At 42.3% G+C, this 20,432-nt stretch overlaps 1 protein-coding gene across 26 annotated transcripts in view; it reads right to left on the reverse strand.

Annotated features, from left to right (window-relative positions):
- Positions 1-20,432, reverse strand: part of MYCBP2 (MYC binding protein 2) — a 444,438-nt gene that overhangs the window by 266,349 nt on the left and 157,657 nt on the right. For all 26 annotated transcript variants that reach the window (XM_038370114.2, XM_043504638.1, XM_043504632.1 and 23 more), the window contains 4 exons: positions 17,813-17,930; positions 16,479-16,683; positions 15,944-16,097; positions 7,921-8,093 (listed from right to left, as the gene is read on the reverse strand). In XM_038370114.2, coding sequence (XP_038226042.1) covers positions 7,921-8,093; positions 15,944-16,097; positions 16,479-16,683; positions 17,813-17,930 — 650 coding nt within the window. The remainder of the gene's footprint in view (positions 1-7,920; positions 8,094-15,943; positions 16,098-16,478; positions 16,684-17,812; positions 17,931-20,432) is intronic.

Here is a 20,432-nt window from a genome sequence, read left to right on the forward strand (position 1 = left end):
GAGTGAGGGCCTAATCACCCTCTCCCGCCCTGCAACAAAATCATTTGCATTTCTTGGAACAGTGGCAAAGAGGTCTATTTCCAGAACTCCCCAACTCAAATATTTGATTGAGCATTCAAGAGTCCAACTCCCATTCAGTCCTGGGAGAGGTGTCTTCTGAGGTAATAGGCCATCGTATTTCGTACCTGGGAAATAAGCAGAAGTTACTCACCTTATGCAGTAACAATGGTTCTTTGAGACGTGTCCTCTTATGGGTGCTCCACTGTAGGTGTGTTTGCGTCCCTATACTGATCGAAGAACTTCAGTAGCAGTGTCCGTTAAGCCTACATATTCACTGTCTCTCCTCATGCCCCACCACAAGGGTAGTTACCGTGCACAAGCTAACTCCACTCACTTCCTTCTCTACCACAGAATCATTACCAAGAACTCCAAAACAGAGGGGAGGAGGGTGGATTGTGGAGCAGCCAGAGAGAGACACATCTTGAAGAACCATCGTTACTGCAGAAGGTGAGTAACGTCTTCTTCAAGTAGGGTCCCTATAGGTGCTCCATTGTAGGTGACTCCCGAGCAGTATCCCCTCTGAAGGGCAGGGACTCCAAAGTCAAGTCAGTTACAGATGACAGCACTGTGGAACCAAAGATGGCAGCAGAAGCAGAGAGTTTCCAGTGATCATAGAATCATAGAATCATAGAATATCAGGGTTGGAAGGGACCCCAGAAGGTCATCTAGTCCAACCCCCTGCTCAAAGCAGGACCAAGTCCCAGTTAAATCATCCCAGCCAGGGCTTTGTCAAGCCTGACCTTAAAAACCTCTAAGGAAGGAGATTCTACCACCTCCCTAGGTAACGCATTCCAGTGTTTCACCACCCTCTTAGTGAAAAAGTTTTTCCTAATATCCAATCTAAACCTCCCCCATTGCAACTTGAGACCATTACTCCTCGTTCTGTCATCTGCTACCATTGAGAACAGTCTAGAGCCATCCTCTTTGAAACCCCCTTTCAGGTAGTTGAAAGCAGCTATCAAATCCCCCCTCATTCTTCTCTTCTGCAGACTAAACAATCCCAGCTCCCTCAGCCTCTCCTCATAAGTCATGTGCTCTAGACCCCTAATCATTTTTGTTGCCCTTCGTTGTACTCTTTCCAATTTATCCACATCCTTCCTGTAGTGTGGGGCCCAAAACTGGACACAGTACTCCAGATGAGGCCTCACCAGTGTCGAATAGAGGGGAACGATCACGTCCCTCGATCTGCTCGCTATGCCCCTACTTATACAACCCAAAATGCCATTGGCCTTCTTGGCAACAAGGGCACACTGCTGACTCATATCCAGCTTCTCGTCCACTGTCACCCCTAGGTCCTTTTCCGCAGAACTGCTGCCGAGCCATTCGGTCCCTAGTCTGTAGCGGTGCATTGGATTCTTCCATCCTAAGTGCAGGACCCTGCATTTATCCTTATTGAACCTCATTAGATTTCTTTTGGCCCAATCCTCCAATTTGTCTAGGTCCTTCTGTATCCTATCCCTCCCCTCCAGCGTATCTACCACTCCTCCCAGTTTAGTATCATCCGCAAATTTGCTGAGAGTGCAATCCACACCATCCTCCAGATCATTTATGATCACATAATGTTCGATGAAGGTGTGGACTCATGCCGCCGCTCTACAGAACTGAGACAGGGCCGTTCTTGAAGAAGGCAATGGATGAGAAAATTGACCTTGTGGAGCATGTATGAACGTTATCTGGGGGGGGGGTCATACTGCAAACTTGGTAACATTGTCTAATATAGTTCGGAAAGCCTTTGGGCTGATATTGCCCAGCCCATAATGGACAGGAAAAGTCTGGGGGACTTCCTGAAGGCCTTCATACTGCCCAGGTAGAAAGCTAGGGCTCTTCTGACATTTAGAGTATGTAATATAGCCTCTCTGTTGTCTCGGTGAGGCTCGAGATAGAAGGTGAATCAATTGGTTCAATTTAAGGCCATCATCCAAGAAAGGCAGCTAGCAGCAAAGACAATGCTATGGTCTGCCCTTGACAGATACTGCAGCCAGATCCATCTCAATGGCAGTAGTGATGTGACATACGTATCAACTCCACCTGTTGGGTTTCCCGAAGGAGGTGCAGGCAATCAAAGATCTTCCCTTTGAGGGCATTGAGCTCTTTGCAGAGAAACTGTTCACAATGCGACTTGGGCAGCTGCTCAGTAAAACTGTTCAGTTTCAAGTAATTCTCGAAATCATATTTTGCCATAAGTGCTTGGTAGCTGGTGATTTGAAACTGAAGCATGGCCGAGCAGTACATCTTCCTCCCAAGTAAGTCCAAACGGTAATCCCTATAGTAGGAAGTGGACCTCATGTGATGTTGACAGCCATGAGAATTGACAACATCCACAACAATAGAGTTGGATGGACGATGGGAGAAAAACTCTGTTTCTCTCACAAGGACATAGTATTTTTTGTCTTCTTGCTTGCAAATCTGTGCAACCGACGCAGGAGTCTGACATATGGTTCTCGCAGGGTCGAGAAGGACTTTATTGATAGGGAGGGACAATTTTGAAGAGGAAGATGAATGAAGGATGTCCAGGAGCTTGTGCATATTTTTGACTTCCTCCAAAGTTCTGGACACCGTAGCTAAGAAAGTCCATCTCAGGTGCTCACATGTGGGACTAGAATCCCAAGAGGCATCGGGGGTGGTATGCAGCCCAAGGGTCCCAGTATGGACACTGGGGTGGTGGTGCCTATGGATGGCCATAAGAGGATGGCAGCAGTGGACCATCTGAAGATATGCCCAGGGGCCCTGCTGGTATCGAACCCCGTAGAGGGTTTGGGGGGAGTACAGAGATATCCCCTCCTCTGGTTTGCTATCCGAGTCCGCACTGGAAAGCAGGGGAACATGGCAAGGCAGTAGGGGAGATTACTGGAAAGAGACTTGGTGCAGAAGTCCCAGTGCCGAGGAGAGGAAACTCGGCATATCAGTTACACGGAGATCCCTCGAGTGCTGGAATTCCAGCGGTGCTGACTGGCTCAGTGCCACAGTGGTGCTATGGGGACAGAAATCTTGTTCACATTGGCCATTCAGGTACAGAATGAGACGTCAGTACCAATGGGACATTGTGTACCAGTGGTGCCTTTGAGTGTTTGGTCCTGTCCTTCTCCTTAGGTGCCGTTGACTCTGTGCCCGTACCCACTGGGTCTGTGGGCACATCAACAGTGCCTGGCACCATAGTCTTCCTTGAGCCATGGGTACCAGGCTTGGCCTGTCTCGGTGCTGATGGTACCATAGTTATCAAGCACGTTGGTGATAATTTGCAGCAAGCTCGCAGCTCACTCTGGAGACTTCACACTCTTTTTTGACTTACGAGAGGTTGGCAGAAGATTTCTTTACCCAAAGGCCCTTGGATGTTGAGGGATGTGGGGAAGACTCATGTCTGTGTGGAGACTCTTGGCACAGGTCCAGAGAAGGTCTGAGTGCTGCCTTCATGAATATAATCCTCAGCCTCAGTTCTCTGCCCTTGGGAGACCGAGGTCTAAGCTGCTGACAGAAAGGGCACCTTTGAGGAATGTGTCCTTCCCCAAGACAACAAATGCACTGTGAATGCATGTCTGTGATGGGGATACCCTCATTGCAGGCGAGGCACTTATTGACACCCATAGAACTGAGCACAGGCCACTGGGGAAGGAAGGACCCCCAAAAAGAAGGATGGAAATAAATACATATATAATCCCTATGCGCTGACTAGCCTTGTGGCAGGGCATGAGGAGAGCGCGCATATGCAGGCATAATGGACAGTGCTACCGAAGTTCTCTGATCTGCAGCACAAGGATGCAAGCATAAACTACATTGTAGTACTGATAGGGACACTACTCGAAAAAGAAGCAGAGTTTAGTACACAGTTGTCTAAGTAGCAGTTCCTGAGTTTTATTGCTTCAGCACAAAGAGAAGGCGATCTGCACCTCCCCAGCAATTGATACAGAACATGCAGGCTATGTTGTCCGTCAAGAGCCTTATAGACTTGTTTCTGATTAAGGTTAGGAAACAGACAGAGGCATTCCTGACTGCCTCACCTTGAGGAGGTTGATGTGCAACAGTGCCTCTTGAGTTGACCATTTGGCCTGAGTGGTACAGGCCCTAGATGTGCTTCACAGTCTATCAATGATGCTTCTGTCATTATGGTGATGGAAGGAGGAGTTTGAATGAAAGAACACCTGCACAGAACCTGACTGGGACTTGCCACAAACTGAAACAATTCTGAGCCAGCCCTGGACATATCAAAGGTGTAGCCTACCCCAAAGCATCAAAAAGGTACATGCTGCCATGTGTCCGAGCAATTGCAGACAATTTTTTTGTTATGAGTATCGGTTGGTTTGAAGCTTTGAGATTAGACCTATTAACACCAGGAATCTGACTGTAGAAAGGTAAGGCCTGGATGATATTGCGTCTAAGGAGGCCCCTATTTGTTGTACTGTCCAAGTAGATTTCTCAACATTGAGCTGCAACCCTAGCTTGTGGAAAAGAGACCACAGAGACCACAGCGATAAGAATGGCAAACCTTGTTGTAAGATTGGCCCTTGTATAGCCAGTCATCAAGATATGGAAATAGCTTATTTCCAATGCCTGAGTATAATTCTGTGACCACTGCTAACACCTTCAAAAACATCCTTGGGGCAGAAGAGGCTGAATGGGAGCATTCAATACTATCAGTGACCCTGACCTATCAGAAACCAAAGGAATTGCTTGCAAAATGGAAGCATATGAAAATAGGTGTCCTGAAGTTCAGGAGCCAAAAACCAATCCCCTGGTTCCAAGGATGGAATTTTTGCTGCAACAGTCAACATCCTGAATTTTGGGGATTTCACAAAGTTGTTTAGGAGTCTTGAATCTAAAACTGATCTCCATCCTCCATTCTTTTTCAGGGCCAGGAAATCGTTGGAGTAGAAGCCTTTCCCACTGTGCTGAGCTGAAACATTTTTACAGCTCCTATGCAGAGACGAGAAACGACTTTCTGTCTTAAAGACTCATGAGAGGAGTCCCTGAAGAGGCGTGGCTAAGAGGAAAAAGGAGGTAAAAACAGATGGAATACCCCAGTCTTGCAATTGTCATTTGTCTGATGTAATCAACTCCCATGCAAACTGAAAACAAGAGAAGTGGTTTCCAAAAAAAGGAGGGAGGCGACAGAATGGTGCATATGCACCTCAGTTCTATGGGATTGTTTCAGGACCACGACCAACTTGTCATAATTGCCGTTTGTATGTTGATGGGACCTAAGTGGTCAACACTGAAGAAACAGACAGTTTCTTTTTGAGTGCTTCATAAGGTCTCTGAAAAGTTGAAAATTATGTGGGGTAGGATCTCTGTGCCATCTGGCATCTACTAAACCTTATTTTGTATGCAAGCGTGTAAATCTCAAGAGATCTCAAGGTGGCTCTGGAATGCTTTAGGGCAGGGGTTGGCAACCTTTGGCACATGGCCCATCAAGGTAATCCACTGGCGGGCCACAATGATGTGCTGGCCGCCACTTCTCACAAATCCCATTGGCCGGGAACTGAGAACTGTGGCCACTAGGAGCTGCGTGGGGCTATGCCTGTGGATGGTCAACGTAAACAAAATATCTCGTGGCCCGCTAGTGGATTACCCTGATGGGCCACGTGCTGAATGTTGCTGACCCCTGCTTTAGGGTATGCAAGTATTTGTCTTTGGATTCCACAAAAAGTTTGAAACCATTGAAGGGAAAGTCCTCAACAATGTTTTGGACCTCCCTTGGAAATTCCAAAAGCTGAAGCCAGGATGCTGTGCATATTACCACTGCTGCAGCATCCCAATGAGACCTGAAAAGACGTTCTGGCTAACAGTTGCCCCTAATTATAGCCTAAAACTGCTCACTCTGTTTAGTTGGTAAATGTTCAATAAAGGTGGAAAAATTGGTGTAATTTGAGTGGTTGTACATAGCCATCACAGCCAGACAATTCGCTATTCTAAACTGAAGTGTTGTGGATGAGTAGACCCTGCAGCCAAATCAATTAAGACATTATTGACCTTTATCGTACAAAATGGCTTTAGCATGGTATTGCCTGCCGCATTCAACCACTCCCTTCACAAACAGGGAGTTGGGTGCAAGATGGGTAAACAAGAATTCAGAGTCCTTCGTTGGGATGTAATATTTTTAGCAGCTCATTTATACATTGGTGGCATTGTTGCTGGTGTCTGACAGATGGTCTTGGCGGGATCCAGCACAACCTCACTAGTGGGAAGGCCAACATGGGCAGAAGGAGACTACTGAAGGATACCCAGGAGTTTATGCTGTGACTCTTTGACCTCCTCCAAGGGAATCTGTAAGGAGTATGCAATATGTTTCATTAACTCCTTGAAGTCTCAGAAATCATCAGTTGTAGAAGGTCGAGGAGGGAATAACTGCCTTACCTGTGGAGGAGGAAGAAATATTTGTCTAAGGCATAGCTTTCTTATCTCTTCTAGCTTCCTGTTTCTCAATGGATTCTTGACCTTAAGGGAACTAAGGAGGGATAAACAGGGTAGAAGGATTTATTCTTCCGTAGACCCCACAAGATAGACTATGAGCCTATGAAAATTACTGGCGATATACCATCCAACAATCCCAGTATGCCCATTGAGCAGATCCATACGACACTTGGGGAGGCATCCACTTGTGCTCGAAGAAGGTCATGGGTGTATGGGTCCGTGTTTTATGTAAGTCCTGCCTTTCCATCACACTCTGAAGATGTTGGAGAATTGAGCAGTACCAGGGAAAGGTCAAATTTCAATTACCATAGTTCCACCAGCACAGATAGTTTTTCAGTACCCATTAGTGAGCAAGACTCCGGTTTATCCGAAACAAGGAGATCTCTGGCATATCTGAATTCCTGTGGTACTAGATAAGTTTGAAGTACAGGGTCATATTCAACTGTCGATAACAAGGACATAAGCTATTCGAGCAGGTCAATACCCATAAGAATATCTTAAGGGACACCAAGATTGCATAAGATGCATGCCGTTCACCCAGTACTGAAGATGTCTTTGTTTTGGAGGGCAACATAGGTACAGATGGTACCAAAAGAATTCTAGGTATCACCTTTTATAGAAGAGGAGTGCTTAGACTCCTTTGCGACTGAGCTCTGCTTCTGTGGTACAGACTGACTCAGTACAGAAGCATTTTTGATGTGTCTGTTCTTAGAAGAGACCAGAGGCCCAGACATGAGGTCAGTACCAATAGTGCCTGGAGCCTCAACAGAACCCAGAGCAGGATGTAAGGTCTCTGAAACAGTCTTAGCTGGAGGAGACAGAGACTTCAGAATAAGCTCCTTCTGAGGAGAATGGGCTCTCCTTTTTTAGGTCTTCTCTGATTTACCTCCAACAGATCCAGGTGAATGTGCTGAAGTCAAAGTCAAAGGGTAAGATGTTCACTCCCAGGCCAATGTCTGAGGTGAGCAGATGGGCATCCTGGCCTAGATCTGAAGCTGGATAGGGAGAATGCGCCATTGTTAAGAGTCTAAGTCTTATCTCACGATTCTTCCTAGCCCTGCCCTTAAACCCAGAGCAGAACTTTTGAGACCAATTCCTCTGAAACAAAATAAATAGAAATGAGAGACAGAGGATAACAGATTGTTTTTGAATAGAAAGGCACACTAATACTCTGTCTCAGGCTGAGGCGGATGAGAAGGAACTGAGAGCAATTCTACATGCAGCCCTATATAGCCTCTGTGCAGGGCATGCACATGAAGATGCGTAGGGCATATTTGCAAGTCGAATGAGCACTAATACAAAAAAAAAAAACTCTGCTATCAGGTGTATGGGGTGTAAACACACCTGAAGTGGAAAACCCATGGGGACACTACTCAAAGACAACACACACACACGGAGCCGAGTGCATTTACTATTACTTTTCAGCTTTCTGATTCATCAACCATAAATTTATACCTAGAATGTGCAAAGCTGCATGAGACCTGGTGGTTAGAGCTTTGGATCCTGTCGGAAGAGCAAGTTCCGGGCTTAGAATACTACATCGGGATTGCATGTCTGGAGCTGAGGGAAGCCTGGAATCAGCAACAACGGCATTGTAACTCCACAGTTCTCTAGTATTTGGTCGAAACCTGACCCAAAAACACAAAGGTAAAAAAAAAGATTTCAATGTAGCAAAAAAATTAAATTTAACAAAAAATTAACTGAACCTATTTTAATATCTAAACTTTCTAAACTATTTTAATATCTACTGAAAACCACTTTATGATAGTTCTGACTAGTAGGGAATGTTAGGATTGCAATCTACTGTAGCAATGAAATTTATGTTATGCAAGATAACCACTATTTATTACAAAATGTAACAGTAGCCCCAAACATTCTTAATAACCTTAAATTCAAACTAATATTAGATTGTTTAAATTACAGAACAGCCAGAAAATGTTCTAAGCATATCTCAGAGCTAACAAGAGACATTAAAATGGTTGCTGACTTCAGGAGCTTAAAATCTAATAGATGTAATACAACAACAAGTGACAGTACCAAACAGCAGGGGATAAGGCAAAGAACAGCAAGAGTTTAAATGGAAAGTCATAAGGTTATACAGTTTTGACGCATGTAAATCATGGGGGTTGAGGTCAAAATATATTTTTGCCCTTCCCCCCCCTCCCCCAACAGACAGTACCTTCTTGTGGCTGACCCATATCAAGAGGTTTTTGATTTTTTTTGTTTTTTTTTTTTTAAAGGGGGAATGATCTGAACACAGTAACTTAGCAATGGATTACAAGAACCTTCTATGTGTAGGGACAGCATGGAATAAGATGCAGAAAGGGAATGAAATGAGTGAGAAGTATTTGTTATCAATGGTATCCCAATGATGACAGTTAAAATTGACACTGAAATTATTTCACTGCTCATCAAAGCATGTTAGTAAGGAAAGAACAATCATATTTTGAAGACATACAACATCTTTTTTCTCTTCATCCAATTCATAAAGATAAAAGGGTAGGTGGAAACAGACAAAGCCCTGAGAGTATATAAAAGCCACATGAAGAGAAAGTAGATCCCATAGATCCAAGCAGGTCATCTAAACAGATCCAACAGATTTGAGCAGGGCATCTAAGGCCCTGTGGAAAGGATACAGTCCTGCCCAGATGGCCATTCAAGCCCTGCCCCCTAATCAGACTGCATCCCTTCTAAACAAACACGGGATAACTGGCTTCCTCCCTGGCACTACAGTTGCTTGTCCTTCCAATAGATTTTTTGACTCAGGCAGAAATTTATGCAATACTTCCACTTGACTCATATTTTCAAGATTTTCTTCACAATCATGATGGCTAGAAACCTCTCTAAATGAAAGCTGAGATTCTGATGTCATCATAGAGCCTTAAGCATATACCTATTGTTTTAACTCATCTCTGCTTATAGGTGTATCTGAACTCTGATGAAGGTTCCTATCCTGAAGAGCCCATCAAAGCCCACATTATCATATTTTGAATATATAAAGGTTAGTTACCTGTAACCGAGGTTCTTCAATATGGACTCTGCATATTCACACTCATGGGATGCTCTGACTGGTGCAGCCCAAATGGTAAAATTCTACCAGCAATAGCTGTTGAAGGATCCATGCAGCTCCCTTGCACTCTCCTCTCCCTACCCCTACTGAACTCTTGAGTTCTAGGGCAAGAGTTTAAAAGGAATGTGATGACCCACTATCTCAGTTCATTCAACTGCAACCCCCAGCTCTCTGGTAAGTAGGACTCTGAGGTAGTGGGGAAAGGTGGGTGGGGAGTGTGACTATCCAGAGTTCATCTTGAAGAATCTCAGTTACAGGTAAGTAAACTCCATTTCTTCCTTTGAATGTCCTCTGCATATTCCTACTCATGGGATGCATTAACAAGTACTCTGACCCAAGAGGGTGGGACCTGGCATTCTAGTTAAACAAGGAGTGCATGACTGCCTTGCCAAACTTTGCACCAGGTCTAGATACCAAGTCTAAAGAACAATGATTAGTAAAAGTGTGAACACAACTATGGGTTGCTACTGTACATATCTTCACCAGAGAACTATATCTAGAGAAAGCCATGCACTCTGCCTTTGATTTAGCTGAATGAGTTCTGCTGCCTTGAGGAATGGATAATCCCTTCAATTTATATGCTTCATAAACACCAAATCTAACCCATCTAGAGAGATTCTGTATATAAACAGCTTTTCTCTTGTTTTTTGGTCAACAAGCTATGAACATCTTAGAAGACTGTCTAAATGCTGTAGTCCTGTCTAAATAAAAAAAGACAACACTTTGTTCACATATAACACGTGTAATTTAGCATCACCATCATGAGTACGGGGTTTGTGAAAGATGACTGGTAAAATTATAGATTGATTTATGTGAAAATCAGAATTTTTTTTGGTAAAAAATTAGAATGAGTGCAAAGGACGACTATCATAAAAAATGGTGAATGGTAGATCAGTCATTAATGCATGTAATTTACTTATGCATGTTGCAAAAGTGATTGCTATCAAACACTTTTTTTTTTTTTTTTTTTTTTTTTTTTACACAGACAAATGAAAAAACAGGTTCAAAGGAGATTCCATTAATTGTGTTGTAATACATTCAGATTCCAAGAGAGCACAGGAGTTCATACTGAAAGATACAATTAAGGCTTTTTCAAAACCTCTTAACTGCATCTCATTAGCAAAAACTGATTTTCCCTCTACAGGTACATGCTATGCTGATATGGCTGAGAGATTAAGCTTAATTGAAGATTAAAAAAAGACATGTTTTAAATACAATAAATATTCAAATACATAATTAATTGGTGCCATATAAGGACCATGTTATACATGGAAATCCACAATAAAAACCTCTTCCATTTAAGACTATAGCACTCGTGTGGATTCTTTTCTAGACTAAAACAGTATAATCTGTACTTCCAATGAAACCCTTTCTTCTAGCTTATCTAAAGATCTATTCCCCGTGGAGTCAGGTGAAGGGACCAAAGGTTCAGATACATAATTTCACAGATATAATGCTGTCATATAGTCTATTACTAACAGAATTGCTTTGTTTTTGAGCTGAGGTAGAAAATACATTCCAGCTGATTGTTCTCAGTTCTAAAATATTGGATGTGTAAGTTTCTTTGATGAACAATGATCTCTGATCAACAATTCACTGATCTGATGGGCTCCACATCCTAGGGTAGATGTATCCATGGTCAGCATTACTGATGATGTAAGAGATTGAAAAAGTACATCTTTCATTGCATTTTGGATTGTTTGTCCACCACATTAAATGATGATACACCTGATGTGGAAACACTGTCTAAACCTGGCTTGTAATTCTTTGCTAACTAGTGTTGAAGACCTCATCTGAAGACTGGCATAAGGAGTAACTGCTGTGGTTGACGCCAGCAGACCCAGCAACTGAAGGACGTAAAGAATCAATTGTCTCAGTAACCGGCAGAGGAAATACATACGTCTTTTTATGTTGATCTCTCTCCCCTCTGGGAGAACAGCACTCTTCACAGTTGAATCCACTATGGCTCCTAAACAAGGAACCCTTTAAAATAGGGTTTAGACATGGCTTTTCACAGTTTATCTGTAATCGCAGACTGACAAATAGTGAACATATTTAATTTACAAGATCTCTTCCCTGGATGACCTTTATTAGCAAATCGTCTAGGTACAGGTATACATACATCCCCTGCCTTCTTAGGTATACTGCCACAACAGACAGGCATTTTGTAAATGCCCTGGGTGCTGCAGATAACTCGAATGGGAGGGTCTTGTATTGAAAAATGGTCGTCTCCAACAACGAAACAGGAAAATTTCAGTGACATGGTTTACAGAAGTGTGGAAGTATGGGTCTTTTAAGATCAGAGCTGCAAAACAATCCTGGAGGGAAAGAGAAGGTGTTACAGACAACATGCAGTTCCTTTATATAAAAAAGTGTTTAATTTCCTTAAATCCAGATCCCTTCCCTCTGTGATCTCATGGAACTACCTCTACTGCAGCTAACTAAAGTAGAGATTGGAAATCCTTTTTTAGCAAATCAAGATGACTGACCTCTCCCCAAATATGAAGTGGGTGGATGGCTGGGGAGAGAGGTTCTGAACTGAATTGTGTAACCGTATAAAAAAGCTTCTAATATCTATCTGTCCAATGTTATTAACTCCTACTGCTAAAAAATGGGACAACTAATCCCCAAACCATGGATTAAATAATGCCCATACAGGCTGGCTTGAAGCTCTGTGCCATTATGTCAAATCTGATGCATCAGAGGCAATGGAGAAGACGAAAATGACAAAAAAAGTCTCCCTTTATTATTGCGAGGTTTAACTTTCTTCCTCTATTGATGTTGATGCTGCGAAGTATGTTTCAGATGAAAATGATATGCCCTTCTCTGGTACCTGTAATGATGTGAAGGAGACAAAAAGGTGGATATTGCCTTTGATACCTGTTTAATGAAGTAGAATATAATTTCTTCCCTATTTAAGGAAACCAAAAGATTTAGCATGTCTTACATTTTTCATGCTCTCAGGTACCTCTTTAGTCTGAATACTAAACAGACGTTCTCCTTCAAATGGAAGGTCTAAGAGCCTCATTTCTGGGAGTCCCACCAATCTTAACCAGGTGTGTCTCTTTAGTGAGACAGCCAAAGCTACTGATCTTTCTGAAATATCTGAAGATTCAAAGCCACAGTCAACTGTTGCTTAGCAACATTCAGTCCTTCAGTCAAAATAGCATTTGATAACCTTTGGTGTTCCTCTAGAAGCACATTAAAAAAAAAGGATATTTTGCTCCAGAAATGGTATTGGTCTCCTAGCCATGACGACTTCATAGTTGGATATGCATATACTGATTTACTTTGAAGAAAACATATTTCTTCCTAATACATCCAGCCTCTTCCCTTCATTATCCAATGGAGCAGTGAATTTGGGCACTTTCTGATCTGTGAAATGCCACTTTGACCACCAGTGAATTAGGGAGCACGCAAGTATGAAACATAGCAAGTCCTTCTTCAGTGAACTGATATATCAACTTGAGAGAAGCTGTGTGGTTGACATATTTCATAACAAGGGAAATATGATTAGTTATCTAACCACTGACCCCAAAATATCAGAGAGGATGTGATGATTCCTACTCAAAAATAGAAGGAATATCTAGCATCTTTGACATTCGAGATGCTAATTCTTGAAAGGCTATGCCATCTTCTGATGGTGATAATACTGAGATGTCCTCCACATTTCCATTTGGAGAAGACGCATCCCTTAATTCTGAATCAGAATCTACCAGCTCCAGCTTGTCCTCATATTTTACCAATTTCCTTAGGTGGCTTCTTCTGAGGAAGCTGTATTGGCTGGTCCTTATCCCTTGGATTCAACAACTGAATGTCCTCCTGATATAGTCTTGCTGAAAGTCTGTCCTCACACCTTCCTAATAAGGTGCCTGAAATGGCCAGTGAGACCATCTTACTAAAGGAGGTACCAAAAGTACCTCCTTTAGTAAGATGGTACTAAAGGAGAGGTACTAAAGTCTTACTACCACTCAGGCCAAAACCCCAATGGATAGATTGAGCTGGAAACATCTCTGTGCCTACAGATCCAGCAGGCCTGCACTGAACAGATTATATTTTTTTTTCCTGGTTCTAATCTGTGATTTGTATTTCTCTTCTAGCTCCAAATCACTAGAGGCTCAGATAGGACTTGAGACAATACCTCCTTGAAATGGAGAGCAGAGGAAAGTTCTTCTCCAAGGATCATGAAGGGATCTTGGTAGAATGCAGCAGCACAGTGCTCCTGATCCTTTCCTGTTCTTTGCTGACTCTCAGAAAAGCAGTCAGTGATTGCTTGCAGCAACCCAAGTGATGTGTCCTAAGCAGCAACACCAGGCTCAACTGTCAATGGAGCCACATATGGATCCATATGATGAACTACCGCTTTAACAGTATTGTGCTAGTTAACGAACCCTCATCAGTTCTTTTAACTGGATCCTTAGATCTCACCATGAGGACAGGCTCCTCCAGATGTGATATTGTCGGATCTATACAAGGACAATCCCAACTCTGAGCTGAGATTTTAAGTCAGATCCTGGCTCTATAATGAGATTGTGTCCTTGTAAATGCTACTCTCAGATTGGTTCTTTGTATTGAGGCCGATAAGGAGATCTGCACATTTTTTCTTGGTACTGCAACCGATTCTTTCTGAAATGGGAAGCTATGGTAACAGAGTTTATCACTGATCCAAAACTTTTCTTTTTTGGATCCTGAACTATGTCAGATTCTGCGTCTGACACAGAAGCTGAATCTGTTTTTATTCCCCAGCTGAACTGATTGGAACTACAACCACTCTCTGAGAATCTGCTGCCACGGTCAGTGCTTCCTGCAATAAAACTGACTGGAGCCTATTTCATCTCTCTCACTCTTAGTCCTTCATGCATGATTGGATATTCAGAGGGAGAATGATCTTCCCCCAAACATGCCAAGCATCTGATGTGCATCTGATGCTGAGAACCATCTTTTGAATCCAGACTTCTTGACCTTCTGATCCAACATATTATCTTTTAGCTACCGAGCTCTAACTAACAATATATAACTATATGCACTTAGGTAACAACTAACCAATACAAACTATCTAACTACTACTCCATAGGGATCACGCAGCAACAGTGTAACCACCCAGCTGATCACGGTTGAAGGAATTGAGGTGGTGGAACTCCATGCAACTTTTAAACCCTAAAACATCCGGCGGGGATGGGGGAGGGAAGCATGCAGAGGGACCAAGCCACATAGACACTCTAATGGTTACTGCTAGTAGAATCCTACCATTCAGGCTGCACTGGTTGGAGCATTCTATGAGTGGGAATATACAGAGAACACTCAAAGGAAGAGCTATAATCTATTTGGAACGTCCTCTAATTTTTATGTTCTTCTAAGCAGAGCTTAGAAGAATACCACTTCTTCCCCCTTCCTATCAGTTCAAACTTCAATCAGTGAGACTGCTGAGGAAGATCCTAGAGTAACTGAATTGAGTGATTAAGACATGAACAAGCGGTTTAACTGTTGGGCAAGGCAAGAAGATTCAGATACACGATACGTTGTGGAGGAACAAACAAAATCTGAATATGGCTTGGACACAATGAAAGGAAAACAGATGGAGGAATTTAAGATTACCGAATATTTTGAGCCTGGAGGAGCTGTTGAAAACAACAGAGACCAATGTGAAGAGAATTCAGGAGGAAAAAGAAGGAGCTCTGTTTAGGCCATGGAGGTTGAGCTTAAGTGGACAGCAAGCCATCGAAGAAGAAAAACAGAGATAGAGTGTCACAGAGTAGCTGGTTGCTGTGGATAGACTGAGACCAGTTCCCCTGAACTGGAGCAGGTAAGTCCAATTCAGTTAACTAAAAAGTGCTAGCCTACACCTGGACCTAAAAAGGGCTGCTAACAGGCAGCTGGAGGGAGGAAAGACAGATAGGCTGAGCCGTGGAGAGGAATGGACAGAGCGAGCTAAGCCCTGGGGAGGAAAAGCCACGCTGGAGTGCAGTTAGCTCCTATTGTGGGTCCCTAGAGCAAGGGGCCAAGAGGCTCAGGGAAGCAAACCTGTGGCTGCTGTTCCAGGATGGGAGCAGAGCTGATTAAGGCTGGGAAGCTGCCAGGAGCAGGTGTGCTAGAGACCTGTGGGAGGGTTGACCGTGAAGCCTGGGGCCAAGGACTGAGCTGAGACTGTTTTCTGTTTGTTTGATAACCTCTGTTTAAAGAAATAAACCTCCTCGAAAAGAGGGGCATGACAGTACTTGCTTTGGAGCCAGGGAGAAGCGACAGCCCTGGCAACAGATACAAAGGAGACTGAACAGATGTCTTCTTACGATAGGTAAGAGAAATGACAGTTGAACCTATGTGAACAGATGATGCTACCCAAAATTGTTCTAATAAATTCAATCTTATTTCTATACTGATGCCCCCTTTGTGACTACAAACCACACTTGCCTCCAAACAACATCATAAACAGGATCCAGACATACTCCAAACCCTTGAAGATCCTCCTGTTCAGAATCATTAAATGTCTTGCAACTTCCATCTACTTTATTTATCAGAAGACATTTAAACGGAGGCGGTTCTGACATAGAAGCAGGGACCAAACCTGGAAAAAATAGACAAACAGTTCATCTGTCACATGCTAGCCTCCATCTCTGAAGTAATACTACTACTATAAGGAAAGTTCACTCGTAGTACAATATTTCATAGGTGCGATGAGATTTTTTTTTAAATTGCACTGGAACATTAAAAATTTAAGAGTACTTTGGAGCATTTTTATTAATAATAAAATTACATTTGTAAGTCAATTAGGATACCACATACAATATAAATACCTTAAAAATAAAATGGAGTGTCAGAAGATAAGAGTTTACTCAATTTGAATTTTTTACTTATTACCTCCACTGCTTGCACTGTAATGTTTCAAGTCTTTTCACTAAATGTATGTTAAATGAACTAATTTACCATACTGTTGAAGAGATCTTACCTATTATATGCCTGCTTGCAAAGATCTCCGACGTGGCTAGAACATGAGAGTTAATGAGAGCTTCATCAATCCGAAGAAAAGTCTGATCTCCACTTGCTCCAATCCAAGTAGCTTTGCGACCATATTTAGATCCAATATTAGGCATGGGTGCTGGCTTTGCATTCCAGTATGGCATATCCAAAATTGGTCTGCCAAGCTGTCCCTTCTAAAGCAAGAATTCAGTAATTAGTAAATACTAGCAATAATAGTTTCAGATCGATAAAATAGCAGTTTCAATATACAAAATGGAGAATTGGAAAAAGATAACCCATTTAAAATTTACTTCATAATGCCATCACACTGTGGCATGTGGCCTCGGGGGAAGGGGAGAGCAAGGGGTGGGCCACAGGTCAGGCACCACTGCCCCTCCCCCCCCCACACACTTTTAAGGAGCTTCCAGCACTCCTCTGGTGTCAGGTTTTATCTTTTATTGGCCCAACATCAGTTAGAGAGGGACACATTTTTGAGTTTACACAGAGCTCTTCTTCAGGTCTGGGAAACTAACAAAATATGGTTGCTAAATGCAAGGTTGGAACAGATTGTTTAGCGTAAGTAATTAAATATTTCAAGGGACTATTCAAGGTGAAGTGGCTTGTTAACACCACACCAGTCATAGGGAGAGAACGAAGAGGAGAGGAAGCAGCTGGGGAGAGGGGAGCTTGTTGTTAGTGGGCTGCAGATTGTTGTAATGAGCCCTAAATCCAGAGCCTCTATTCAGCTGATGATTTTTAGTGTCTAGCAAAGTTATGAATGTGAGCTACATCCTACAATTTTTAACCTTAAGTGTTTGAATCAGCCCTACCATTGTTGTAAGGAACCTGAACGTACTGCCTCCCTAGCTGCCTCCCACAACTTCCCGTGCAGCCCAAGCAGAAGCTCTGATGTGAGCCAGGAGTGCTCTGAACAATATTAACCACCTTCTCACTGCATTATCTTCTCATGTAGAAGAAATATTCTACAGATGCCATGAAATCCCACCACATTAGTTAGAAGATAGTTTTGACATTAATGCCAATTAGAAGGAAAAAAAATAGTTCCCCTTGTAAACCATGTAAATTTGATATGGGACCCACTTACTAAAAAATAAGGAACAGCACGAGATTTTCAAAGTCATGCTTTTCTAACCAGATTTAAAATAAAGACATACAAACACTTAATGTACACAGGCATAAGTTAGGGATATGCAAATGTGTGCAACTGTGAAAAATCTTTCTAAAAACTATTTAGTGTAACTCTAAGTGTACAATATGTAGATAAAAAACTATTTCCAAAAGTCAAAAGAAATGTTTCCTTACAGAGAAACTTCCAAATGTGAAGACCTGTCCATCCATTAAGAGAATGGCTGTATGGTTGCTTCCCGCAGTAACTTGTATGCTAGGACCTGGTAATGCCTGCACCAGAGTGGGACACCCCCTATGTCAAAATAAAACCATACCAGTATCAGTGCATCTTCATGCAACATTTAACACATGCAATATTAATGTTAGTAACTGTGCAGTTGATCACAAAGTATTACTGTTATTGTCATTTGTTAGACACTATCTGGAATACTATTTGTATTACCATGCAACTGAACATTTGGCTAGTATTCCAGTCCCAAGCATGGCAGGCAATACTACTGAATGACACTCTACCCCAGTTGTCTAGGGAGGGGCAGAGGGGGAGAGAAGATCCTGGTTCTGCATCTCTCAAATGGAGAGAAAGGCATTAGACCATCCCTCTTTCCCCAAAAGTCCATAGATACTAGAAAGAATAATCTCACCAGAAGACCTGAAAAGTCTGTGTGCCTCCCAAATACAGATGTGTAAGGAAAACACCACAAAGTCGCTCTACCTGTCTCTCGGCAACTGGAGTGGAAGTAGTGAGTGTATTTAAGGGAAGTAGTACTTGGGGCACTTTAGAGACTAACAAGGTGCCACAAGTACTCCTTTTCTTTTTGCGAATACAGACTAACACAGCTGCTACTCTGAAACCTATCTGAGGGAGAAGACAGTAGTGGTGAGTGGGGGGAACCCTGAAGTGATAGATGAGAAAAGAAGCAGTGAGATTGAGAAGTGAGAAAGAAAAAAAACCCAAAACATTGAGGTGAGCAAGTTAAAGGCCTGACAAGTCAACACTGATTTCAATGGGCTTTGGATCATGGCCTAAGTGCTTGCCTACACTTGCAAATTTCAGATTAAGGTAGGGTCTAAATTTAAAGTGGACAGCTATTTCTGAATAACCCCATATTAAGTATTCTCACACCTTCTTGTCAACTGTCTAAATGGGCCATCTTAATTATCACTACAAAAGCTTTTTCTCCTGCTGATAACAGCTCATCTTAACTAATTATCCTCCCACAATTTGTACAGTAACTTCCAACTTGTGTATGTGTGTATGGGGGGGTGGGTTACTATATGTTCCATTCTATGCCTCCGATGAAGTGGGCTGTAGTCCAGGAAAGCTATGCTCTAATAAATTTGTTAGTCTCTAAGGTGCCACAAGTACTCCTGTTCTATTTGCAGATATAGACTAACACGGCTGCTACTTTGAAACCCATGTGTAGAAAATCCCTGATGACTAGAGGGAAGGACAATGGATAGATTAGGCATGAAAAAATGAGAGAAGAAGAGATAAAGAGAATACAAGGTAAGGAAGGACACTGAATACGACAGGAAAAATAAAGATACACAAAGATATACAATGAAGGAAAGAAAATCTGGAGCCAAGGGTAAAAGCAGTAATGTACAAGTGAAATGTACATTGGCACGTTATATTATTTAAGCTGCTGTAGAAAACTCAGTTCTTATTGGTCAGCAATATGCTCATTTGGACAGACATGGTTCCCTCTGCACAAAGATTATCATTCTAAAATAGTTAAAGTAGTAAAACACCAGATATTCTGATGATAATCCAAAACAAAAATGAGGGAAATTTAGTTTTATTATATAAATATAAAGCATTTAGTGAGTTAATGTGATGTTAAGGCTAGAATTTGAAACACTGAAAACAAGGGAAAAGTAAGTTAGGAGCTTATAGGAACATTATCTCTTCACAATCCTGTATATTTTATGGTATACATACAACAAAAACTAAATATATTAAATTACACATTTAGGGCTCGATCCTGAGGTTCTCTGCACCTTTCAGCACCAGGCACTTAAATATTGAAGGAGGAATAGAATATTATATACTTACACATTGACAGTATGGCAGATTTGGCATTACTATGAGAGCTTTGGGCTGGTCTACACTTAAAAATGTTACTGATAACTGTCAGAGATGTGACTTTTTTTGTTGAGCCCTAATTTAGACTAAGTTATGCTGGTATAATGCTGGTATAGCTTATTTCAGTTCTGGAACTGGTATAAACTGCACTGTTATAACTGCCTTTATGTTGGTATAACTGTGATCACACTGGGGAGAAGTGTGTAGGGGTGCCACAAGACTTTTACATGTAGACAAGTCCTTTGACTTTATTTCCAGACTTTTGTTTAAAATGATAACTTATATTACTTCACTTTTGCTGCTTAATCTTATTTGGCTCAGGAGGACTGGAATAAGCTATACCAGCAAAAGCCTAGTTTTGCCAGCATAAGCATCATCCACATTAGGAGCACTGGTATAATACAGTAACTCCTCACTTAAAGTCATCCCGGTTAATGCTGTTTTGTTATTATGTTGCTGATCAATTAGGGAACATGGTTGTTTAAAGTTGCACAATGCTCCCTTATAACATTGTTTGGCAGCCGCCTGCTTTGTCCATTGCTTGCAGGAAGAGCAGCCCGTTGGAGCTAGCTGGGGGGGCTTGGAACCAGGGTGCACTGGCAGCCCCCCCATCAACTCCCTGGTCCCTAAGTTCCCTGTGTGGCAGCTGCCCAGCAGGCTATCAATTGCCGGGCAGCTCAGCCATCCCACCCCCCACTGTTGGGTGCT

Source organism: Dermochelys coriacea, chromosome 1, assembly GCF_009764565.3.
Source record: "Dermochelys coriacea isolate rDerCor1 chromosome 1, rDerCor1.pri.v4, whole genome shotgun sequence".
In the NCBI taxonomy this organism is placed as follows: Eukaryota; Metazoa; Chordata; order Testudines; family Dermochelyidae; genus Dermochelys; species Dermochelys coriacea.